A 25,780-nucleotide genomic window follows, 5' to 3' on the forward strand; every position below is an offset into this window, starting at 1 on the left:
TAGACAAATTTGGTTCTTTAAGAACTGCAACGTCAACCAAAACTTCTAATTTGCTTTTGGTTGCAATCAAAAAACGAAAAGTAATTCAAAATGGAGAGACGACTAGAGTTTTTAATTGCTTGATTTGAACCATAGATTACAATGATTAGATCATACTTTCCAAGAAGAAATTTCAACATACAGAATGAATTGTTTCGCTAATCATAAATTTTGTCAAAACTAGTTGAATACGGTACTAATGGATTGGAAATTAAAAGTGGGACAAGCCTTTGACGTGAAATTTTGCTAAAACAATATTATAACGTTTCTGTGAATAATGTGCAACCGTTATGTTAATTGAAAAAGTTAATAAACTGTAATCAAAACATTTGATTAGCAACAATCACACAAATACTTCTTATCTCTGTGGTTTACAATATCATATTGCTTTCGTCCTTTTTTAATGCCTATACGGCGGGTTCAAGTCCAAAGCGAGACATTGCCCTCGGACTACGCCCCTGACATCCACCCTTGTATCTCGTGGCGTGCAATCCAAAGAGAAAGACGACAAGACCGTCTTTTGGGGCAGAAGAAAAGAAAAGGAGAATATTCATTTGCCGGCTTACTTGGGGGGGCCAGTGCCGGGACGCCGTCCTGACCAGACTTGGTTCTGTCGACTTTTGCGTCGGTTCAGTTCAGTTTTAGTTGTCGTCGTTGTCAAGGGTTACTTTAAATATACGATTCGCCGTAGTAGATACGAAACGCGGATCGATCGCCGGCAAAACGGGGGTGGTGTTTCATTACGCATTTCGGGGGTGAATTTTCAAGTTCAATATTTTCGGGAGCGATTTTGCTGGATTTGTTTTAGACAAACGTAAGTAATTTTTTGTCTATTAACATCGTACATTTAGCTAGTGTATCCTAATGCTTTTTTGCCAAAAATTCGCATAAGTGTGACTAAATTCAAATGTAGGATTTAAATCTGTAAGTTACTCAGCTTTGCGGATTTTTACATACACAAAAATTGTGCTATTTATTATTACTGATGAATGAAAATAAACATTTTTTTTCAGAAACATGTATGTTTAGAAATATTTTCTCATTGTATATAAGGGAATTGGTTTAAAATAGTCAGGACCGTAAGACCAAATTTCAGTTTTTGGACTTCTCTGTCTCTTGTGCTGATTTTGGATTGTTAAATTTTGTTATAATATCATCAGTTTCTTTTAATTAGACGTCTTGTACACAGTATTATTGCTCTATTTGAGTGCATTCTTTGGTCTGATTTCAGATATACAGGGTGTGTGTATATGAAGAAGAATTTTCAAAGTGTGGCAAATATAACATACATTTTTAAAAGAGGACATTTTCTTTACATGAAATTTTTTCTTAACCGATTTCCGACAGACAATCAGAAAAATGTCGACTTTTATTGGTTGAAATTCACGTGACTATGACATTTCCTGACTTCTAGCCAATGGCAGGTACATCACTCAGACTATTAGTTGAACATTCTTTCCGTGAACCTAACAGAGCAGAGCAGCCCTAATGTTATACAGGGTGTTTCATAAATATGTTAAAGTTTTTTTCATCCAAACGCTTATTTATAGAAACTTTAATTTTGGTTGGAGTAATTTGGTTCAGTTTATTTTTATACAGCGTGGAAATGTGCAACCTCAATTTTTGTTTTGTGTGACGAGTGCTAGAGAGACGAGTTTTGGGTCTCTTTGGGTGCTTTGTTGTATTTTTTATACTTTTTTGAATAATGTTTAAATAAAACGGACTGGTTCAATTAAGAACGTTAAGGCAATTCACAAATTAGAAAAATGCGATTTTTGTCCAAAATTGCAATTTTTTGTTTAAACTCAAGAAAAGTTTCTTTGCACAGCAGAAAGCATTTATTGTTGGATTGAAAATGTTAAGAGACACAGATCAGCTAAATGGAAAACAATTTCGTTTGCAAATTTTTCTTTCCTTTTTTTTAATATGGACCTGCATTTTTCTTGTTACCACAAAGATGATTTCCAGTTTACAGAATATATTTCATTGTGTGTATACACAAAGTTTTACTTTTCGTAAATAGTGACACTGGCTGTCAAAATAATGAACCAAGATAAACTTATCTTAGCAACAATGCACAATTAGAGAGAGTTACTATACTAACTTACTAAGGCAACTTAAAGGAATGTGCAATGTAACGACTTGTAGCTTTATCTAAAAATTGAGACCACAAAACAACAAAAGCCTGCTGCATAGTAAATTGCGATGACTGTAGCAGATACCGCAAAAATTTGTAAGGACTGGCAGAATTTGTTGAGGCGAAAATAGATAAGAGTACATGCGGCCATTATGGCGAGAAGTGCCAAGAATGCAAGCTTAAGGCAATGCGAGAATGATGAATATAGCAATCTATGTGCAAAGAGATTGTGTATCACATTGTTGAGTTTGCTAGAATACAAATTTGCAATTAAAATGATTGTAAAGGATATAAGCTTTTCACGAAAGCAACAAAATCCTAATTCATAAAAATTGAATTGAACTTTTGGCATCCATATCTACTTTAATGAAATTGTTCGATTCATCAATTGAACCGAAGAAAATATAACAACATAATGTATATCTTCCTAAAAAATCAGTTCTAAACTTTCATATTATGTTAATCAAAAATTATAACCATGTAAAACACTGGTTTTCATATTGATTAGTGTGGAAAGTGTTTTGTTTTACACGCAATAGTGGAAATATAGTAACTATCGTATTAAGTAGAAAGGAAGACCTTTTTTACTAAAACGTAGACAATTAGAGATTGCAAGAGGAAGATATGACTAATAAAAAATCTCAATCAACTTGTAATTTCATCATTTCATTGGACACTCTGTACGTCCAGAGTTCTCCTAAACATCTGCTATATGTTTTATTAATTATCAATTCCTGAAACTATTAAGCCTGAATATAGAATAAACCTTACGATAATTAAAACTGTTATCAAATTAAAAAATCTTAATTTTGCATAATTTATGTGGTTTTTACCGTTAATTTGAAGAAAAAATTCCAAAGTTTGAAATAATAACAGGTCGATCTTCTGATCTTAATCGTCGAAGAAGTGCAGGCAGTTCCCGTGACCCCGAAAATCCAAACCCGTTTCCCAAATAACATAAAAGAGGCGAATATAACGGAAGATTTTTTATTGTCGCAAATATTTTTCGCCGTGACACTGGTCGTTTATAAACGGTTTATTATTAAATTTAGCATAAAAGCGAATCGAACCAGATTTGTGATAAAAATAAAACAGACACAAAGAAATGCAGGCCCAGAAAATCGTCTTTAGTTGAGTTGAAAGGCAAGTTCAAGGGCGTCAGACGCCGAGCAGAGAGATCTAAAAATATCGGTATGCTATTTGATACCCAATACCACATATACACACACGCCTTCTGAAGGGTACTTCTTGGAAAACGGTATTTTGTTGGGGGTACCAAGCTAATATCGATTAAGCTATTGACTTTAAAGTAGGTACTTATTTAGCTTAGAACCAGAACTTCCAATTTAAAAGCACGAAAGGAGTACCTAGTTTAGGTAATAAAAATGTTATACAGATTGGATATGGATAGTTCAAGTTCATATTATTATTAACATGCTGACGACACAAACTTACTGGTTGGGGGATCAGATATGGGTGAACTGAATGCAAATGCAAATGAGCTATTCTCGTTAGCAAGTTCTTGGTTTCAAATAAATAAATTACTTTTAAACAAATCTAAAACCAGCAGTATGCTATTTAGAACTAAATTAAATAGAATCACTAAGCCTGAGTCTATTCTTGTTTGTGACAGTCAGTTTGAGATATCTGACAAAACCAAGTTTCTGGGAATTTATATTGATGAATTTTTAGACTGGTCTTATCATATTGAATATCTTAATAATAAACTTAATAAAGTTTGCTACTGTATTCGTGTAGTTTCTAAATATCTGGATGACGCAGCCAAGAGAACACTCTACTTTGCGAATTTCGAAGGAGCAATGAAATATGGTATTATTTTTTGGGGAATAAACTTTAAAGCTCAAAACATTTTCGTTACTCTAAAGCGAATATTAAGAATAGTTTATAAAATGTCACCATTACAATCTTGCCGAGGAGTATTTAAGTCTAAAAGACTGCTTACTGTTTACGCTTTATACATATATGAAATAGTTATGTTCGTTTTTAAAAACCAAGCTGAATTTGTATCAAATGTCAATCACAATTATCCTACTCGCACAAGTGACATTCCTTATCCGAAACATAGGCTAGCATTGTTTGAAAAAGGTGTATATTATATGGGCATCAAATGTTATAATAAATTAAATGTTGATATTAAGAAGATTACTGTAGAAAAAATGTTTAAAAGAAAATTAAAAACGTTTCTTATAGATCTCGAACCATATAGTCTTAAGGATTATTTTAGTTAGGCACATAAGATTGGGGTAGTTCTTTTTTGTGTGGGTAATGTTTTTGTGACGTCATTTCATTTTATTTTTGTTTTATACATCTTTGTGTAACTCAATATAATTATGAAATAAAGCATAATAATAATAATAATAATAATAACATTCAGTTAACAAGCAAGTATTTGACGTACAATTTATGATTTTACGTATGACTACATAATGCTGATACACCCTATAGAGACCCATTATGCAATGCTTACGACAAAAATGGGAAAAAACTTTATAAGAAGTGACATATGGGTGTTATTTGACAGGTGACCACTTTATCAGAAAGATATGAAGAAGAAAGTACCGGGTGTATGCTGTATTTCAGAAACTAGTCATTATACAGCGTGGGGAAAAGAACTGATATGATGAAAGCAGTTATGAGAAAGTACTAGAAATTGGTTTACTTTTTGGAAAATTGGTTTTAATTTTCAAATACAAAGAGATATTTTTAGATATTCCATTAGAAGAAACGTAAAATTCTACCGAGGATAGTAAAATTTTGATAGAAATTATGCGATAGAAGAACTGTGGTTTGAATTAAATAAGACCTTACATTGTAATTGTTCAATTTCATTGACTGCAAAACTAATTCAAGCTTCATTTTTCACCTAATAATATCCAGAAATTTACACCTAAGAAAAATAACTAAGCTGAAAAACTAACAGCAGCAAGAAAAACTGATTTTAACATTTTTTTGTTACGCCCACTAGTGACAAATTCTCAAACTCAAAACGTTATATTTGAGCACCCTGTAGCTCAGACATGAACGATTCTGACAACACATTTTTGTGAAACACCCTGTATACACTGCGCTACACTTTATCATTTTCATTGTTTTAAAAACTCGGAAAGAACCTGCCGAGAAAATAGGAAACACTGAATCAAGTTTTGATTGTTTTGAGAGAAGTATAAAAATGTCATTATAACTTAATCAATGGATTTTTACAAACTTATGTAATTTCAGGTTAAGTACTCCAGAGGGTTTTACTTTAAATCTTCTAGTTTCCCTCATTATCTTTGAAGAGTTTAAACCTAATTACAGCAACATTTTTTCTGTAATCAGTGCTTAAATAAGAACTAAATTTCTTCTAAAAACCAAAAGGTAAATCGACTTTGCTGGTACAGCTACTTGTGCTAAAACGGAATCAATTTTTTTTTGAACTCACTGTATAGTAAAAAAAAACGTTCTCTAAGGAATTGACAATTGACCTGACATATTAAAAAATGTCAAAAGTTAACGCAGTTTCTATCAAAAAAGAATCCTCCATGAAGACTTGTTTTCATTTTAATAACCTGCATTCTCAATTCAATCAAGATGAGATATTTTCTCAAATACGGGACATATTTGAGGTATACGCTACATCATATACGATAAGACTTTCACTGTCTTTCTAACAGTTTTTACTAGATTCATCAATGACGTCTTCTTTTGATACTCTCATTTTTACGAGCAACTACTTTGAAAGTGTTTATTTTTCAAAAAACATTCTATAAACAAAATTTAGAGTGTAAGGTAATCAAGTTTAGGTATTACTTCCATATGGTGTTACATTACCAGTTTATAGCACCCCCATATGCGTACATTATACCATATTTACATACGATATGTGTGCCAATCCAGGTTGTTAACTTACACTAAATGTTTTATTGAGTTCAATTATAGAGATTATTCTAATTAATAATCAATTATAGTTAATTGGAAACAGTCTGTAACCTAGTCTTTTTATATCGGTTTCAGTATTTACATCTAGTAATCTAGATCTAACGGGTATAGTACCGAATAACAAACAGAGTAGATTACGGTTATATCGTTAGAATTTTATATATTTGTACAAGTTCAGTGAAATAATGTTGGTTGTTTCAGTTTGGAACCATGAATGGACTAAACGGACATCAAAATGGTGAGAGCAACGGATGTGGCGACATTATTTCCCAAAACCAGCAGAAAGGTTGCTGGACCATTGGGTTAATCAACAGCAAGTTCAGATACCTGACTGCTGAATCTTTTGGATTCAAAATCAACGCTAATGGTGCTTCATTGAAGAAAAAACAGATTTGGACCTTGGAACCCGATTTAAGCACCACGGGCGAAAGTACGTATGTTTTGTAATCTAAATGAAGTCTTCTTGAAGAAGTCTAAATAAATTGTTTTTCCTTGTGTACATGATCCATGAGTAAAAGGGATTTGGAAACTACAGTTCAAATCATTTATAAACTTCAAAATGTATTAAATCACCAATATTTTTTCAGTCATTGAAATTGATGGTAGAAATTTCTATCCTCAGTCAGCACATCCATTTATTTCCATTTGACAGTAATTCACACATTTTAGATCCTTAAATACCCTTAACAATTTAAAAATCAATTTTCTCTACAATGAAATATGTTGCTTAAAAAGCTATTTAGGGCAAACTTTTGTGTACCATTCTTGTAGGGAGTTAAATTTCCGACAACTTTTCTTTAAGTTTTCTGGTAGCTTTGCATTAAAAGAGATACAATCAATTATGAAATTAGATATACTTAACACTTTACCTATAACATTTTACCTTTTTGCTTCTTTGAGCTTTCTATTATCTGGATGGCTGTCTATATCGTTATTCCTCTCCAGTCTTTGTAATTTTCAGAATCGGGTGGGTTGTTTTTTCTAGGGAAAACTGACTATGACGATGAAAAAAAGCACTTTTAACTTTTTCAAAAATTTGAAATAATCAGGAGGTGTAGGGGGTCAAGAGCTAGAGAGGCCAGTTTTGGCTCATTTTGTAGTATTTTTTATTCTCTTCTAATAATTCTTTAGTGAAATCTATAAGAGATCAAGTAAAAAAGTTACAATTATTCAAAAAATGAAAAAATGCTTTTTTTCGCAAAAAGTGCAATTTTGGCAATTTTTTATTTTGCTCTAGGAGATTTCCCATGCACAGCAAAGTACATCTTTATACCAAATGACTTTAAATTAGGTAAAATAAGTACAAAAAAAGCACTTTAAAATTTTTGACTTTGACTTATAAGCTGCAAATTTGCTGCTGAAGCGTTTACATTCAAAACTTGAATTGAGTTTCCAGTCCACGGACCATCAGAGAGAGAAATGAAGTTGGGCTTTTATACATCACTGTATTTGTTTCAAATTTGTGATTGGTAAAAACAGCAAGCTGAAAGCTGCTGCTTTGTGGGTCAAATTTTATTTTTTCTTTGTTTGAGTATAAAATTAAAAGTAAAACAAGTTTTCTGTTACAATTCTAGGTCTGATTTACTTGAGATCGCATCTTGACAAATACCTGGCTGTGGACTCTTTCGGGAACGTCACATGTGAAAACGAGGAAAAGGATCCGGGCAGTAAATTCCAAATTAGCGTCGCCGAAGACGGAACCGGAAGATGGGCTTTGAGAAACGTGGTCAGAGGCTATTTCCTTGGTGCTTCTGCTGACAAACTCACTTGTACCGCTAAAGTAAGTCAAGTTTAAGTTGAAATTAGTTATTATGGATACAAGAGCGGAAAGTGGTTCTTTTCCACACGCTTAATGAAACTGAGAGTAAATTTTGAAGCTCATACAAACACAAATAGTAATTTGCTGGTAGTTCATTTTCCCATGTCTATTACCAGGTGCCAGGAGACGCAGAATTCTGGCACGTGCATTTAGCAGCCAGACCGCAAATGAACTTAAGATCAGTGGGCAGAAAACGGTTTGCTCATCTGTCAGAAAGTCAGGACGAAATCTACGTGGACGCCAACATTCCCTGGGGAGAGGACACCCTGTTCACTTTGGAATTTAGACAAGACGAAGGGGGAAAATACGCTATCCACACTTGTAACAACAAATACCTTTCTTTAAATGGTAAGTTCCTTACCACATAGAGCTTTACAGTTAATAGACAAAGATTTGAATTTTCCTTTTTTACTTTAGTAGTGATAATAATAAATAGAAAATTCAGTATATAAATCATTGTTTCGTTGCAGGCAAACTAGTAGATTCTTGCAACAAAGACTGTCTATTCTCGGCCGAGTACCATAGCGGTCAGTTGGCTCTCAGGGACAGGCAAGGGCAGTACTTGAGTCCAATTGGTTCCAAAGCACTACTGAAAAGCAGATCGAACACCGTTACCAAAGACGAACTGTTCTCGTTGGAGGATTCTTTGCCCCAGGCCAGTTTTGTCGCAGCCCTCAATTCCAGATTCGTTAGCGTCAAACAGGGTAAGTTAAGACCGTTTCTGTGTTTTTAATAAGAAAGTGAGAAGATTTCAAAATAAATGAAACGTTTAACAGAAATAATGCATAGATTTTAGCTGTCAAAAACTGGCAATAACGCTCATTGTGAGCAATTTGATAACTTGACATTGATGGCCAAATAAGTTAGTTTGGAACAATTTCTGAACTGTAGAAAAGTTTCAAGTGCAAATGACCATTAAAATGACTTGAAATTTCTAGTAATTATAGTAGGTAATTAAGCAAACCATCACCAATGGTGTTATTAAGTGTTCTCTTAATCTGGTAGAAAACCTTTCTACGACCAATCACCGTAATTAAAATTACTTTCCAGTAGTCGAAACATACAATTTTGTATGGTAAAAGTGGATTTATTATACAGGTTCCAGCACAGTTCGACTAGTCGTGTTATATAGCAGTACCATCTTCGGTACCAACTGCATTCACAAGTACTCATTATTGTTTGTTAAGATAAGCGTTTTAATTGCCATTGCAAACATGTGTGTGGTCGAGTTTCTTTGTTAGATTTTTTTCCATATTAATTTATTGCGTGAAGGAATCGTTTAGTGGGTTTTTTGTACTTAGACATGCGTAAAGTCAATTAAGTAATGTAACTTAAAAAGTACAAGGAGCAAGGAGGATATCAAAAATGAGCATCAATGTAATTTATGTATTTGATATTGAAGAAAATCAAAGTCTAAAATAAATTATAAAAGTTATAAATTTACAAGAAAAAAATACAAAAACTGTCCCTATTATTTTGGTGAGGAGTTTATACAGGTATGGAAAACTCAAAGTTATCCATAGGAGGGTTAGTCACATGACCACTACATCAGAAAGTCTAATTGATGTCTTGTGACCAAGTGTCATTTGTGAAGCGTTTTGGTGAAGGTTCATGAAGGTTCTTCTGAAACACCATTCTCTGATATTTAAGACTGACAGTGGTGGTGGACCAGGTATATTCATTGTTTCCATGAAATACCCAATTAGCAAACAATGATAGCCATCTATTATAAAAATCTTGTTGAACACTTTCAGCTTTCTTTTATAATTAAAACTTAAATCTTGTAATTCATCTATTTTTCAATTGAAAGGTTAGAAGACTAATTTTAGTCAGAAACATGTTCGTGCATTAAAATACAACAAACACACTGAATTTTTAATAAAGCTCCTTATGAAAGTCATAAGTAGGGTTTATAATTCTCACGGCATTCTCAATGTTATACCAAGCCGTTTCCTGTGTCGGAAGGAAGATGACGATTAACCATACCTATTCTGGTGACTATACCATCAAGTTATATGGATTTAATCTCGCAAACGAAAACCATTTACGTACTTGGTTACTATGTTTCGTGACAAAAGAACCGACGACCTAGTGGTATTTACTTTTCTTTGTGAATTACACTTAAGGAAATGTCCTCGATTTGGATGCCCTATTGTGTATAATAATAGTTCAGCGAACTGTGCCTGCAATTTTGCGAGAAATGTTACATTTGGATCGCAGTGATTTTCTAGCATATGGTAGGCGAGGGAAAGGATTTCATACTTCCCAATGTGCAACTATAATAATCGGAAGAGGTCAGTTGTTATTTGCTCAAACACAACCTATCGGAAACGGTACATTTAGACGGCACGATTCACAGTTACGTATATGAAATACCGAAAAAAATGACATCTTCACTTGCTAAAACCCGTAAAATTTCTTCTCGTTCGACCGTAAAATTGCTTAATTATTTTTCACAATCAATCAAAAGGTCAGTAATTTCTTGCTTCTTTACTTTATTAGTGATGCATCTGCAAAGCGTTAGTGCAAAAACTCGATCTTTTTGATTTACATATTTTGTCAGGGGCAAAAGAGATAAGTTTTCATTAATGTTTTAGTAGATATGAGACTGATAGGTTTTTATGAAAAACCTTGTATAGGCCACTGAATTGTCCACTTCCATCTGAAATAATAATCTAACCAAAGCGAATAGTGATATAACAGAAAATGAGTATAAAGCAAGTTTTAGAAAATTTAAATATTGAATGTCTGAAATTTTGTTTTAACCTGCTTGATAGTCAATCAGAAACTTCTAAAAATGCAAAAGATTGGTTGATTCCTATACAATTAGCCTACTTTTGGCATTCTTCCTGGTAATAATGTTGTGCATGATGGCAAATTGTTTTAATTGCTCCACGTCGATTAAAATGTTTGCTATCTTCCTCCATTAAAATGTACGAGCATTTAGACAATTTTTCAATTGATCCATATAAACAATATGTTTTGCTACTAAACTGTTAACATAATATCATGATTTAATTTGAAATGCTGTAATTACCATTGCTTGTACATCCTGCAGGTACCTACCACGGTTAATTAAGGATATAATTAAATGCGAGAAATCCTAATTATTAAGTAGGTGAACTGCAAAATTGTACCTATACCAAATAAACTGTAAAACACCACTACTGTTAACTCCAATGCGTTGCATAACAAATATTCGGTTCTTGATCGAAATTACCGGATTCCGGTTCTTTCCTCAAATTAATGGTTTTGGGCTTCAGGCAATACCGAGTGTGCCGTTACTTTTTATAGTCGGATTAAAAGATATGCGATCCACATACATATAAATACGTAATCCTCGTACAGATTACATGAACCCGTAAACTGGTTGTGATTTAATACTCGATTTAGTAGGATAAGCAACAAAGTAGTCTACAATTAATTATAGGAGAAAAGGAAAGAAGAAATTTTACGGTTTTCAAATAAATTATGCCAACCAAATTGAGTATAATGAAGAAATTAGGTAAAAACTGGTTTCTGCTGTTATTCAGGCTTTGAAGATTTCTTAAAAACTAATCGTAAAATAAATCATTAATTTCACGTACAAATGTACTGGAAAAATAAATCTGATTAAACAATTCAACCTTATAAAATTTCCGAGCAATTATTAAATTTGCAGTTAATTTATTAAATTTTCACACCACTAATTCCTTCCACAAATGATTCTGTAATGTTTGTTTATACCACAGAGGTATAATTAATTTATATCTGTCAATTTTTGGGAGATTTTCAGTATACTTTTGAGGTTGAAGGCATTTCCAAAATAGTTCTAAAGGCTTCTGGCAAGTTTTCAAAATTTGTTAGGTTTAGAACGTTTTTCCAAATCTCTGTAAATTTTTGGGGGATTTCAAATATACTTTTGAAGTTGCTAGCAATCCCAAAATGATTCTAGATATCTCTCTGGGAATTTTCAAAATTTGTTAGAAGGGTTTAAACGTTTTTCGAAATATCTGGCAATTTTTGGGAGGTTTTTAGTATACTTTTGAGGTTGCTACCATTCCGAAACTAATTCTAGAACTCTCTGGCAATTTTCAAAATTTGTTGGAAGGTTGAGGATACTTTTAGAGATATCTGTACATTTTTGGGAGATTTTCAGTATACTTTTAAGGTTGCAGGCAATCCCAAAATGATTCTAGATTTCTCTGGCATTTTTCAAAATTTGTTAGGAGGTTTTTCGAAATATCTAGCAATTTTTGGGAGGTTTTTAGTATACTTTTGAGGTTGCTACCATTCCGAAACTAATTCTAAAACTCTCTGGCAATTTTCAAAATTTGTTGGAAGGTTGAGGATACTTTTAGATATATCTGTACATTTTTGGGAGATTTTCAGTATACTTTTAAGGTTGCAGGCAATCCCAAAATGATTCTTGATTTCTCTGGCAATTTTCAAAATTTGTTAGAAGATTTTTAGAAATATCTAGCAATTTTTGGGAGGTTTTTAGTATTCTTTTGAAATTGCTACCATTCCCAAACTAATTCTAGAACTCTCTGGAAATTTTCAAAATTTTTTGGAAGGTTGAGGATACTTTTAGATATATCTGTACATTTTTGGGAGATTTTCAGTATACTTTTAAGGTTGCAGGCAATCCCAAAATGATTCTTGATTTCTCTGGCAATTTTCAAAATTTGTTAGAAGGTTTTTAGAAATATCTAGCAATTTTTGGGAGGTTTTTAGTATACTTTTGAGGTTGCTAGCATTCCCAAAATAATTCTAGAACTCTCTGGCAATTTTCAAAATTTGTTGGAAGGTTGAGGATACTTTTAGAGATATCTGTACATTTTTGGGAGATTTTCAGTATACTTTTAAGGTTGCAGGCAATCCCAAAATGATTCTTGATTTCTCTGGCAATTTTCAAAATTTGTTAGAAGGTTTTTAGAAATATCTAGCAATTTTTGGGAGGTTTTTAGTATACTTTTGAGGTTGCTACCATTCCGAAACTAATTCTAGAACTCTCTGGCAATTTTCAAAATTTGTTGGAAGGTTGAGGATACTTTTAGAGATATCTGTACATTTTTGGGAGATTTTCAGTATACTTTTAAGGTTGCAGGCAATCCCAAAATGATTCTTGATTTCTCTGGCAATTTTCAAAATTTGTTAGAAGATTTTTAGAAATATCTAGCAATTTTTGGGAGGTTTTTAGTATTCTTTTGAAATTGCTAGCATTCCCAAAATAATTCTAGAACTCTCTGGCAATTTTCAAAATTTGTTGGAAGGTTGAGGATACTTTTAGAGATATCTGTACATTTTTGGGAGATTTTCAGTATACTTTTAAGGTTGCAGGCAATCCCAAAATGATTCTTGATTTCTCTGGCAATTTTCAAAATTTGTTAGAAGGTTTTTAGAAATATCTAGCAATTTTTGGGAGGTTTTTAGTATACTTTTGAGGTTGCTACCATTCCGAAACTAATTCTAGAACTCTCTGGCAATTTTCAAAATTTGTTGGAAGGTTGAGGATACTTTTAGAGATATCTGTACATTTTTGGGAGATTTTCAGTATACTTTTAAGGTTGCAGGCAATCCCAAAATGATTCTTGATTTCTCTGGCAATTTTCAAAATTTGTTAGAAGATTTTTAGAAATATCTAGCAATTTTTGGGAGGTTTTTAGTATTCTTTTGAAATTGCTACCATTCCCAAACTAATTCTAGAACTCTCTGGCAATTTTCAAAATTTTTTGGAAGGTTGAGGATACTTTTAGAGATATCTGTACATTTTTGGGAGATTTTCAGTATACTTTTAAAGTTGCAGGCAATCCCAAAAGGATTCTAGATTTCTCTGGCAATTTTCAAAATTTGTTAGAAGGTTTTTAGAAATATCTAGCAATTTTTGGGAGGTTTTTAGTATACTTTTGAGGTTGCTAGCATTCCCAAAATGATTCTGGAACTCTCTGGCAATTTTCAAAATTTGCTGGAAGGTTGGGAACACTTTTAGAGATAACTGTCAATTTTTGGGAGATTTCCTGTATACTTTTTGAGATTGCAAGCATTTCCAAAATGATTCTAGAGGCTTCTGGCAAATTTTCAAATTTTGTTAGAAGGTTTAGAACGTTTTTCAAAATATCTGGCAATTTTTGGGAGGTTTTTAGTATACCTTTGAGGATGCAGGAATTTAATACGAATCGTGTGATAGATTTTTGTACTCTTGGCTATAAATGCTCATACCGCACTAGTAATGTAAACAATTATTTAAAAACTTATAAAATAAACCTTTAAAAAAGCATTTACTTAAATGAAACAATGAAATAATAGTCAGACTTGACAAACATATTTAGGTGAAAATATCTTTCTTGTAGGTGTTAGCTTTGTTTAAAATTCCATGTTCCTTCTGTTGTATGTAATCTTAAAAACGGTAAGAGATACAGATATAAAGAATAGAAAAAAAATGGTGCTGTTTTTAAGCTTCTTAATATTTCGTTTTATGGTTAGCACTTTTTCAATACATATTTTTTTTTAAATTTGAAGTTACTTTTACAAAATGTTTAAGTATTTTTTTAACCGTCAAAATTAAGGTTAGCTATGCTTAAAAGGTTGTCTGTTCGAAAATAGGTACTTTTCAAAGATTATATCAACAAATGAATTGTGTCTAATACGCATCTATGCAATTATAATTTTGTTTTATTAGTAATAAAAAAAACATTTGGAAATGTTGCCAGATGTTTGTAGAGTCAGTTATGGAATGTCTGAGGCTACTAAAGGTTTGTAAACCTCAAAAAAATCTCTAAAGACCTTTAGAATCACTCTGAAGCTGCCAAAAGTCATTTCAAAATGCCAGAAGTCTCTAAAATCGTTGAGAAATTTGCCAGTGGCCTTTCAAAAGTCTGCGAACCTTTCAAGAAGGAAAAGCCAATCTAAAATCGTTGGAAAAAGGCTTGGCAGTTTTGCAAACTCTTCAAACTGTCAAAGGTGCTAAAAACCTTTATTGTCATTCTTAAATGCTTCTTCTTTTCTTCATCTGAAGCCAATTTTTGAAAGTATCTTGATGTGTTTATATTTTAAACTAGAGTGAGTAGTTTTTACACATTACAATGAGTCATCATATTGTTACTTTACCAATACTAAACTGAAATGCGCATTGTCTTGGTAAGTCTAAAGACAACACAATAATAATGTACTCCTATTGTTTTCAATGTGGAAGTCATTAGCACGCGTGGTCAATGCCTTTTCGTATACAGGATGTTTATTAACGTAAATTCACAAAACCAAACTTGAAACATGTTTCTTAAAAATCAACCCACTTCCAAGTAATTGGTTATTATACTTTGTTGAGTGTTTTCTTTACAGATTGTACGTGCGGTTTTCGGTTTTTTACTGATTTTTTCCACGTTAACTGATAAACTTCTGTGAAATCAGTTTTGTACACGAGCTTGAAGTTGGTAGTGATTTATGTGAAGTTTTAATGCACTCAAGGACGTCTGTCTGGGTTAGGATTGATTTTAATAAACACACCCAACCCATACGGAGACAGTGCCATTATGGTAATGGGTACCCTCAATCAGTGGCGGGGTAATTTTTTTCCACCTATTTAAAAAACTAAAACAGCGTTAGGAGAACTTTTTAATCAAAGACAGGAAATTAAAGCTGACAGCCTCATCATGTTAAAATTATTACTATTTAATAGCGTACTACCTGTATTAAGAGAGGGTTCATCTAGTACCACTACAAAAAACAGTGAAAAAAACTACATCGTGATTTAAAAAAAATATGTTGTTTATTTTTTTGTGATCGATGTCACGAACACCAATATACCCAAAGTACCAAAGTGAGCAAGAGACGAAGAAGTACCGGTCGCGCTTTGCAGCTGTTGTGTTTACATTCTAGCTGGTCCTTTTGCCTTTCCTGTTCTCGCCATTCAGATGGAACACACCGCGTTGGTATAATATCTTCATTTATTCGGGTAGAAACGAGGCATATAATGCTAAGCAACAAAGTGTGTTAACCTTATAGGCTTACGGAATTATATGGTGGAACCGAGCACACGATAGTTTATTAAAATAATTGATTGCTTGTCAACGGGATTAATTATTTGTGAGGTCATTTTCAATATCAACAATTAAACCATTTAAAGAAAAAAAATTACGTATTTTAACCAATTTTTGTTTATGCGTTGCACTATGGAGTATTTAGTCTATAAAGGTGATCAAAAATATCTTATTCACATCTTTGACATACAATTTTGAGATTTACACAATACAGGGTGTCCCACGACGAAAGGCATCGATTGATATTGGAAAAAGTATAAATAGAAGAGTTTTGAAAATTTGCCAGGATACTGATGTGGGCATGCCCAATCTAACTAAAATATTTTCAAGATGGTTGCACTTCCGTTTACCGGAAGTCGATCACAACTTTCACATTTTAAATAGAACACCTTATATATTATTACATATTTGGATTCCTCACTAAATTCTCACCAACTTTTGTGTACAATGCCGTATGCCTATCTCTAGCCGTTTTTGAAATATTTGATGTTTTTCCAAAAAAGTGACAGTTGCAACACTCAACATGTTTTTGTACTCTGTCAAAACCGTATTTCATTTTGCAATGAAACTTTGGGTTATTGTAAATAAATAAGGGATCGTTTTATTAAACTGAGGGTGCGTAATGACTCATTTGTATACAGGGTTGTCAAAAAAAAATCATAAACTTGCTACTAAAAAAAAATGAAAAATTTCAAGTTTTTAAATAGAAACCCACATTTTTTATGACGGAATCATTTTGAGCATTAAAAATTACTATACGTTTCAATTTACTTGCCTATACCTAAATCCAACCCATTTCGTTTTATTTGAGAATAAACATTTTTTATTCATAAAACTCCAGATTTCTTGAAAATGTCTCTCTCTAATTACGTGTGGATTTATGTCACACCAGTAGTGTGAATTATGTCTATTGAACATTCCATTTTTAGTGAATTTGGCCTCGTCGCTCCAAATAATATTATTCAAAAACAATTCTTCTCCATAGTGACTAGTCAGCAAAAACTCACTAAAAACCACTCTCTTCGGAAATTCAACCTCTTTTAAGTGTTGCAATAATTTAAACGAAAAAAGGTGAAATTTATGTTTCTTCAGGATCCTTTGAATTGAGCTTTTGGATATGCCTGATTCTACAGAAACTTGTCTTATTGACGAAGTTGGATTTGCAACAAAATAGCCCAAAATTGCAATTTCTACATTTGTATTTTTAAGGATTGGTTTTGTTTTAATATCTTTTCTCTTCACAGATCCCGTATTTTTAAAATGTTCAATTATTTGCTTGACAGCTTTTGGTGATGGCTTTGGTTTTTCTGGATAACGAGCGGCAAATACCTCACAACTTTATCACATTCTCCGTAAATAATAAACAGATTTAAGTAATCTTGGTTTGAATAACGTAACTCTCCTATTTATACTTGTTCCAATATCAATCGATGTCTCTCGTCGTGGGACACCCTGTATTTAAGTACGTTGCAGGTAGTTTTTAGCAATAAACTGCAATTATGTTGCTGATTTTAAGTGGAAGAGCAATCAGTAGGATGGACAGAAAAACATATTAAAAAACAAACATACTTATTATAACAAAAAAATTATTTAAATCAAAAAAATATGTCAAAAGCGTATTACCACATGTCAAATATACGTAAACTATTTAACATTTTCTAAATTCTCCATAATTAGGACAACCCGTTTATGAAAATAAAATCGCTAAAAATAACACAAACTACAAGCAAAAAAACAAATTACTTTTGATAAGTCCTGTAGCGCATCTTCATTTTGATGACCATCTTCATTTTATTAATCTGTACTTTTACTAAAATGCAATTTTGATAATGTTTTAAGTCAAGAAGTCTGTTTATTGGTTCTAATTTACTTAATATGGGCTCCAAATCTTTTCAATTGGTTTGAACCAAAATTTGGTTTTATTTTAAGATGCTCCAATCCAAACTAATTTTTGCAGAATTTCTATTACAAAATAGCACACACTGTTGAACACACTCATAATATGAGCGAAGTCTGTTTACCCCAGGCATTTACGTCCTTGAAATAACCAATATTTTTTTTGTGGGGGTGACTACCCTAAGGTCGTTAGGTGTGAGTCATGCACGTCTCACCCCTAAAACAACAACAAGGGCGGATTTCCCCTGTTTAATCCTACACTAACTAAAACGTACTAATAATATACAATGTCAGTGTTTTAAATTAAGACCATTCATCAATGAAAACAATAACGGACTTTTTGTCTCACAAATAAAACAAAAACAATAGACTGTATGTGTTTCTGCGTTTATCTGTGCACGTAAATGGCGTCTTTATCTGTTGTTGTTCCTGTTGATAATCTTTAAAGCAGCCATTGTTATCTTGTTCGACGACGGACGTTTCGAAAAGTGCATTTAACTTCAGAAATGATAACGGTTTAATTATACGTCCTACGCTGTGATTATACCAGGAAATGTAGATCGTTTCCAGTTCTTGCAGCCTACTTATCGTGTAACGTTTATTATGAGAAAGAATTTTTTTCCAGCAAATTTAAAATACCAATCGATAGAAAATAATAAATTGTCGATAATGTTTGCAATTTTCAGTCCTGAAAAACTTGTATTTGATATCCGAGATAAGGAAGAGTAAGAACCTTAAAGGAAATGTCCCCACTGGTTTCTTATGCAAAGTTTGATAATTGATAACAAAACTGTAAGTCAACTTGTCTATCTAGAGTTATGATAATACAGCTTATTGGACAGGACATAGAAGAAGACATCCCAAATTGTTTTCTCATACTTATGTATTTCTTTGGAATATTGACATACTGGCACTCGTCAAGTGAGTTTATTAAATAGTATGTCACAGATGTTCTATGCCACCGTAGTTGGCAGTTCATCATGTGCACGTTCTTCATTCCTTTTCTTGTCAGACGTTTACACCATTTGTCTTGTTGGATTGTACAGGGTGTCCCGACGACTAATGTGCATTATCTCATCTGCATTGAGAATTACATAAAAACGTTTACCAGCTACAACAATAAAAAATAAACTATTTTTTAATATTGGTTTTTAAATTCTACATTAAATGCATTCTATTGATTTTAAACGGTTCTGACATGAGTACATTTTAATTTGGCAATGCATAGTTGTCACATCATCACTTTATCTCTAGATTTATATCTTTGCAACCTAACTTTGTTGTCTACTGGTAATGGTTTAAACTGTTTTGACACGAACAATTAGGAGCTTCTATCATTAACCCGTCAAAATTTCATTCTAAAAAACTCCACAGTGTGAAACAACACAAGTTTCCTATGGTTCTTTCATATGTTTGACGCTCAATGAACCATTGATAGTAATCACTGGGCCACTTTTTAGCTATATTTATCTCTAAATTTCTTGTGGTTGAAGAGGTAGTAGAGTAATAGGCATTTAGCGGATATGGAGCACACTGATCCTGTCATATTTTTGGAAAATTAATTAATCAAGCTTCATTGTCATCAAACCTTTTAGAAACAAAACATTTTTGTTCACAGTACCAATCTAAGGCCTACATAAGAAAACAAATAGGCGATAAATCGGTTAGACCTCAATTATATTAAGGTGCCGACATTCCCACCAGTCATTGTATAAACGCAAAACTATAGAAAAACTGAGAAGTACCGTTACCGCAAGAAATAGATTTTAATAAGGTTCACAGCCAGGTTAAACGTTTTACAAGAATATCCCGGAAGAATTTTAAATACTTTTCAAAACAACAACAAGTCATTGTTAACGCTGTGTGAACCATTTACTTTATCATTTTTTTGAGCTTGTAAGTTTTGTTCATCCTGAGAGATATTTACAGTGACCTTCCGTTTACAGGTGTTGATTTAACGGCCAACCAGGAGGAAATCTCAGATCACGAAACCTTCCAATTGGAATTCGATTGGAGTACCAAAAGATGGTACATCCGCACCATGCAAGACAAATACTGGACTCTGGAAACTGGTGGGGGAATCCAAGCTGCAGGGGATAAAAGGTTGGTTGAACAATATTCTGTACATCATAATGAAATCATCGTTTGGTCTGCAGGTCTTCGAATGCACTGTTTGACCTGATCTGGCAGAAAGATGGATCCGTGGCGTTCCGCGCCAATAACGGCCGTTACGTCATAACGAAACGTAGCGGTCACCTGTTTGCCAACAGTGACGTTATCGATGACGACACATGCAAGTACTACTTTTACCTCGTCAACCGACCGATTTTGGTGCTCAAATGCGATCAGGGATTTGTCGGCTACAAGTCTGCTGGCAATCCCAAGTTGGAGTGCAATAAAGCTACCTACGAGACTATTAGAGTCGAAAGAGGAGAAAAAGGTTTAGTTTACTTTAAAGGTAAGTCTTAACTCTGTTTTTCCCTTAGGCATCCGTGGTATATTTGATCAAATCAGGAGCTTTGCTTGGAGACTAGTTGATAGCAAGTTTCGATGGATTTTAACATTAAAACCTTCTCCAAGTATACATCTATTACAAACTTTTCTCTTTATTTTAAAGGTCAAAACAACAAATACTGGCACTGCGACAGCGAAAGCGTCACCGAAGATTCGGACGTTCCTGAAGGATTCTATCTGGAACTGCGCGAACCAACCCGGCTCTGCATCAAAGACTCCACAGGACATTACTTAACTGCAGGTAAAAACGGGGCGTTCCGATTGGGCGATACTACAATAGAAAACGCCACACAATGGGAGTATTAACTTCTTCTGCAGACAATCCCACATTATATGCTTCAATAAACTCATCATCAGTCTTTGCTGGCTCCAAAGGACTAAAGTCCTGTTTAAAGGCTGTTTATTTGAAAGTTTAAACTATTTAAAAAAAAATGTTCTCTGTGGGTTTTTAGCAACCATCATATCATTATTTATGTTTATCATTTATTTAATGTAAGCAGTCGCGTATAGCTTTTAATTGTGATTTTTTTTATATATACGATAGTTTTTACCTTGAATCCTATTACTATATACAAAGCCAAAACAAGTTGAAAACTGCCAAATGCTGGCCTTATATTTATTAAACCTATACAGATTGGTAGGAACGTACTTAATAATATTTTTTCTACGTGCAAGGTGTTTTATGTCTCTTTTAGAAGTATTTTATATTATGTGCTATTGATATACTATTTAGGAAGTATGTATATAGGAGTAAGTTTGTATTTTGCCGCATTTTACAATATATAGAGGCTGTTTCGAAGGGTAGCAATATTTTATTGTTTGTCTCTTAATAATAGAGATGTAAAGTTTTTCTACACCGGATACTGTGCATTTATATTGTGAATGAGCCCCGTTGCATTCAAATATACTATTTTGCTCGACAATTACAAGTTTTTATAAGCTTTTATCGTATTATCATTATATTAGTATTAGTATTACGAGTGGGTGTGTTATTTAATAGCGTCATTTTTGTACGATAACCTAATTACTAGCGAGTTATATTTGAATATACCTACAACCAGTAATCGTCCATGTTGTTTTATTCGATTTTATACCTCTATGGGTTAGTTTTTTAATTCAGTTCATGGATATGTTGAGTATAACGTTTTTAAATAAGAGTGGATGTAAATAATCCCCTGTCAATTAATATTGGACAGTTTAGAATATCCAATATGTGAGTCACAAGTTATAGAGTGACTGTCATATTTCCTTAAATTATGATAATTTTCGTTTTGTCTTCGTATGTGCTGCTGAATTTCATTATTGAATAGGCCAATCCAATAAAGTAGATATCATTCGAATTGACTGTTTGCGAAAAGTTTGCAGGTTAAGTTTTAGATCAGTTTTTGACAATTCAAAAAAATCTAACATTTCATAACTCAAAAGGGTCATTCATATTATATGAAGAGCCATGGAAAATAAAGATTGTCCCAAAAAAAAGACCAAATCGAATTATTTTTAAACCCCCTATTCTGGAAACTTCCCTTAAATGAAAATAAAAGAGAATACAAATTTTATAATGTTTAATAGTATTTGTATTTTTTAACTACAAAATATGTTTTCTTTTGTAAATTTGTAAATTATTGTGAACTCTTTTTTTTCCTCTTTAGTCCTGTATGTATGTCTTTGTTCAACCTCGAATTTCAGAAACTGCCGTTTTATATATTTACAGACTCTTGCAAAAATTTCTGTAACTCTAACCGTTTCCCAGGTATTCGACTTTTTTTGGAAATTACATAAAAGTTTTGAAAATTCCGTACCTTTGCCAATTATGGCAATTCTGCGACCGTAAAAATCTCAAATTGTTAGTTTACCTCGTACTAATTACTACATGATTGAATTACAGGGTGTTCAAAAAACGAAAAGAAAAAAACAGTTAAATTTGAAACTAACTGTCTGCCAGTTGAGACCGCGTTTATCCGGGTCTAAGTGGGTGTAAACCTAGTCCACTGATGGGAGCAAAAGGTCATTATGAGAATTTTTGGTATCTAGCTAAATTTTCTGAACTCTAAACCGTTTCTTAGATATTCGACTTTGCTATTTACTTTTTTTTTAAATTGTATCCAAAATTCTGTATCTTGGTTTTTGGGTTTTATGGACTGTAGAAAGGTCAAATTATTCGTCTTAAACTGTTCGTATGTAACGACTAATTGAAAAAAAACAAATTCAAATATCAAGCCTGTGAGACAAACGGAAATTCGAACTTGCTTGTCCTCCGTCCGTCATTAAGTTAGTCACGTGACCTGTAACACCAACAAGTATAGAAAAGAAGAAATTTACACATTTTACACAATTAGGTTAGGAATCAATACAAAAAGTCCACTGAGTGTAATGTTATAAAGATACAACAACAATATTTAAACTAATATACAATTTTTTTTACCTTTTGTAATTTATATATTATTGCCAACGAATTATTTGATAAGTAATACAAACTGAATAACAATGAATTTCAGTGTATACATATTGATAGCATTGTCTTGTACTGTAGTAAATGCAGTTACTGAAGCAGATGAGGGAGTAAAATATGCAAATAAGTGCGAAGGCAAGTCGTGAAAAAACAAATTAATGCTCTTCACATCAGCAATTGTTTAATCTTTATTTGCTGTTTCAGTGTGTAAAATCTTAGCAATAGAATTACAAAGTCGACTGGAAGAAACAGGCAAAACACATGAAGTGATTGAAACTGGGTATTCAGTGGACGATATTAAGCCCAAAAAGAAAAAAGAGTACATCAAATCGGAATTGCGTCTAATTGAATCTCTTGAAGGTGTCTGTGATCGAATTCTTACTTATAACATTCATAAAGAAAGAGAAGATAGCACCAGATTTGCCAAGGGGATGAGTCAAACCTTCCAAACTTTGCATGGGCTTGTGGATAAGGGGGTGAAAGTTGAACTGGGTATTCCTTATGAGTTGTGGGACAAACCCAGTGTAGAAATCACCAACATGAAAACTCAGGTTTGTAACTTATGCAAATGATTATTTTTGTAAAAAACAAATTTTTGTTTTTTAGTGCGAAACTTTGCTAGAAGAAAATGAAGCCAGTATAGAAAAGTGGTACTTTGAGTATCAAGGGGGAGAGCCCTTGAAAACATTCCTGTGTGAGAAAATTGTACTCAAAGGAGAGACCAGGGATTGTTTGAATGAAAAATTAAAAGGTGAAACTGAAAGTGCAGTTCCTAAAATAACTGCAGACAAGCCAAATGAAAATAGGAAACAAAATGATAATAGTAGGGATAAGACTGAAAAAACTGAATTGTAATTTAAGTGATGAATAAAATGACTTTTGTTTAATAACACTTGCTTGGAAGCAAATTTTATTTACACATCTACTTGTAACCTATATTAACTACCCTTTCTTAGTGCCACCAGGTTGTCTTTTATTTTTAATTTTTCCTCTCAATACCCGCATCCGTTCCATTTCCTCTTTAAAGTCCTCATGTTCGTCTCTGTACAGTCCATAATAGCGCAGTTTCATCATAAGTTTTCCTGTTTCCACATGCCTAGGATAGTAAGCATAAATCTCTCTTCGTAAATGTACTGGTTGTTCACTGAAACAAGTCACTTTATAGCTTGGACAGTTCTTCAACGGTCAATAGGAGAAGTACCTGAACAGCTTGACCACTTTCATAGACTTTGAATTGGTAGGTCTGACTGGTTCTCCAAATATTCGGTTACTCAGTCGAGTCATACGTTTGGCATATTCTGTGGTCTGTCTAATTAAATCGGTGTATTTGGCGTAGTTACTCATTTTTGTAAATTACGTTAGACCTATCTTAGCATAATTAGTAAGAAAATTGAGTACTAAGCTTTAAAGAAAATGTATTAAAATTGTTCTAAATTTAAAGTTTAAAGGAAGTTGGGTTAGGGTTAAGCGCAAATGTCAAAACTTCTCCAAGAAATGTGTGTAAAATCTCTACCTCTTTTTTTACTCTGGCCTCTGTCAGTTTATTAAAACTGAGAATGTTTGGTCTAACTGATTTAGTGTTTTTGTTTTGTATTATTAAGCCTTTTTAGTTAAAAAAAATTCACTTATGTGTTCAGTGATTAACAAAACTTGATAAAAATATAGAACCGTTACACTAATTTTATCGATTTATCGATCATTTATCATCATAATAAAGGTGTAGAAGACACACACAAGTGAAAAAATAAAAATAATTGTGGTTATATGGTTCCAATTTGCTTAAACCGATTTACTATTGTAATGATATCTATCGTAATAACGAGTATATTGGTAGATAGCAAAAGTGAACCTCACTTATAACGTTCAAAATTGCATATAAATGTAGTTAAACAAAATCTGGCCATAAAGAAACCGTGTAACTGACAGAGAAACATAGATAATTGCATGCGCTAAACAAAGACAGAAAACTTAATAAAATATCTAGTACTCGAAAATTTCGGGGCAATGTTGCCAGAAGCTTATCTGAATTCATTCACTGGAATAACTTTGTTATTGACACTAAGTTTTAAAACAAATCGCAAATACATTATCAAATAAATGGAAATGATTAGGAATGTTTTAGTTACAGTTACAAAACTATAATTTTGCAGGTAAATCTAGGCTACGAACTCAGAGAGAGACGTTTGACAACATTGCACCAAAATTACCACCTACTTGGGCTTTTTTTAGGGTTTCTGTCTTTGTCTTAAGCATGCAATTATCAATATTTCAATAACATGGTTTTCCTATGGTTAGTTTTAGTTTTACCACGTTTATACTAATATCTTTAAGCCAGCTTAGTATTGATGCAAAAGCAATTATTTCAAATAATAAAATTAAAACTAGCGTATTTTGTTTAATAAAGTTATAGAACATCAAGAGATATCAATTTAAAAGTAAGCCTAATTAATATGTCTTTAGTTCAAAATGGTTTGACGCGAATCACTGTGCAATCAGACTTTTCATAATAATAAACATGGATAATAAACAGAAACAAGTCTAAATTACAAACAAATTTTAAACTTAAACTTTAGATTGACTGGTTATATGAAAAAAAAAACCTAACCTAACCTAACCTGTTTTTTCTTAATATTTTTTATTAAATTGTTTTATAAAAAGTTCTATTTTTTGCACTATTTTTTCATTTTTTAATGATTTTTTGTCTAAAATGTTCTACTTGTTGCATCTTGTATTTGCTGTGCTTTTGTCACCAAATAAGTCGATTTTATAAAAATTGTTGTATGGAACCCATGCAAAATATCCTTTTTTGCACTTGCAACTTTCACTTGCGTGAAAAAAATATGTACTTTTCGCACTTGTTGCATAAATAACTATTATTTTAGTTTGTTGTAAAATTGTAAAACATGTTTTATATTCTACCCTCATTTATTTATGAGAACAAACACTATTATTGGCTCTTCTATTTGAAG

At 32.6% G+C, this 25,780-nt stretch overlaps 3 protein-coding genes across 5 annotated transcripts; 2 read left to right on the forward strand and 1 right to left on the reverse strand.

Annotated features, from left to right (window-relative positions):
* The first annotated feature begins 612 nt into the window (after positions 1–612).
* On the forward strand, positions 613–21,431 carry sn (fascin domain-containing protein singed). Of its 3 annotated transcripts, none has more exons than XM_081975762.1 (8): positions 613–853; positions 6,317–6,545; positions 7,690–7,895; positions 8,051–8,282; positions 8,405–8,638; positions 19,795–19,951; positions 20,005–20,306; positions 20,466–21,431. In XM_081975762.1, exons 2-8 carry the CDS (start codon positions 6,326–6,328, stop codon positions 20,666–20,668), a joined length of 1,554 nt encoding a protein of 517 aa, XP_081831888.1. In that variant the 5' UTR covers positions 613–853; positions 6,317–6,325; the 3' UTR covers positions 20,669–21,431. The 3 variants fall into 3 exon arrangements, with proteins under 3 accessions (XP_081831888.1, XP_081831892.1, XP_081831880.1); XM_081975766.1 differs by lacking the exon at positions 613–853 and adding an exon at positions 3,468–3,485; XM_081975754.1 differs by lacking the exon at positions 613–853 and adding an exon at positions 5,661–5,802.
* Positions 21,432–22,693: 1,262 nt separating this feature from the next.
* On the forward strand, positions 22,694–23,701 carry CNPYb (FGF signaling regulator protein canopy b). The gene is made up of 3 exons (XM_081981318.1): positions 22,694–22,946; positions 23,016–23,362; positions 23,418–23,701. The coding sequence occupies exons 1-3, from the start codon at positions 22,847–22,849 to the stop codon at positions 23,664–23,666; spliced, it is 696 nt and encodes a 231-aa protein (XP_081837444.1). The 5' UTR covers positions 22,694–22,846; the 3' UTR covers positions 23,667–23,701.
* mRpS33 (mitochondrial ribosomal protein S33) lies at positions 23,689–24,273 on the reverse strand. The gene is made up of 2 exons (XM_081981328.1): positions 24,013–24,273; positions 23,689–23,955 (listed from the first exon to the last, which is right to left on the reverse strand). Exons 1-2 carry the CDS (start codon positions 24,153–24,155, stop codon positions 23,754–23,756), a joined length of 345 nt encoding a protein of 114 aa, XP_081837454.1. The 5' UTR covers positions 24,156–24,273; the 3' UTR covers positions 23,689–23,753.
* Between the last annotated feature and the right edge of the window lie 1,507 nt (positions 24,274–25,780).

The sequence above is a fragment of the Ips typographus genome, linkage group LG1 (assembly GCF_016097725.1).
Source record: "Ips typographus isolate SLU linkage group LG1, UJ_Ityp_2.0, whole genome shotgun sequence".
In the NCBI taxonomy this organism is placed as follows: domain Eukaryota; kingdom Metazoa; phylum Arthropoda; class Insecta; order Coleoptera; family Curculionidae; genus Ips; species Ips typographus.

Excerpts from the sequence above, each read along its gene's own strand:
- CNPYb (XM_081981318.1), top strand. The coding sequence starts at position 22,847 with ATGAATTTCAGTGTATACATATTGATAGCATTGTCTTGTACTGTAGTA. Across the intron at positions 22,947-23,015 it reads ATATGCAAATAAGTGCGAAG|TGTGTAAAATCTTAGCAATA; the intron begins GCAAGTCGTGAA and ends TTGCTGTTTCAG. Across the intron at positions 23,363-23,417 it reads TCACCAACATGAAAACTCAG|TGCGAAACTTTGCTAGAAGA; the intron begins GTTTGTAACTTA and ends TTTGTTTTTTAG.
- mRpS33 (XM_081981328.1), bottom strand. The coding sequence starts at position 24,155 with ATGAGTAACTACGCCAAATACACCGATTTAATTAGACAGACCACAGAA. Across the intron at positions 23,956-24,012 it reads AAAGTGGTCAAGCTGTTCAG|TGAACAACCAGTACATTTAC; the intron begins GTACTTCTCCTA and ends GACTTGTTTCAG.
- sn (XM_081975754.1), top strand. The coding sequence starts at position 5,677 with ATGTCAAAAGTTAACGCAGTTTCTATCAAAAAAGAATCCTCCATGAAG. Across the intron at positions 8,283-8,404 it reads CAAATACCTTTCTTTAAATG|GCAAACTAGTAGATTCTTGC; the intron begins GTAAGTTCCTTA and ends GTTTCGTTGCAG. Across the intron at positions 19,952-20,004 it reads CAAGCTGCAGGGGATAAAAG|GTCTTCGAATGCACTGTTTG; the intron begins GTTGGTTGAACA and ends TTTGGTCTGCAG.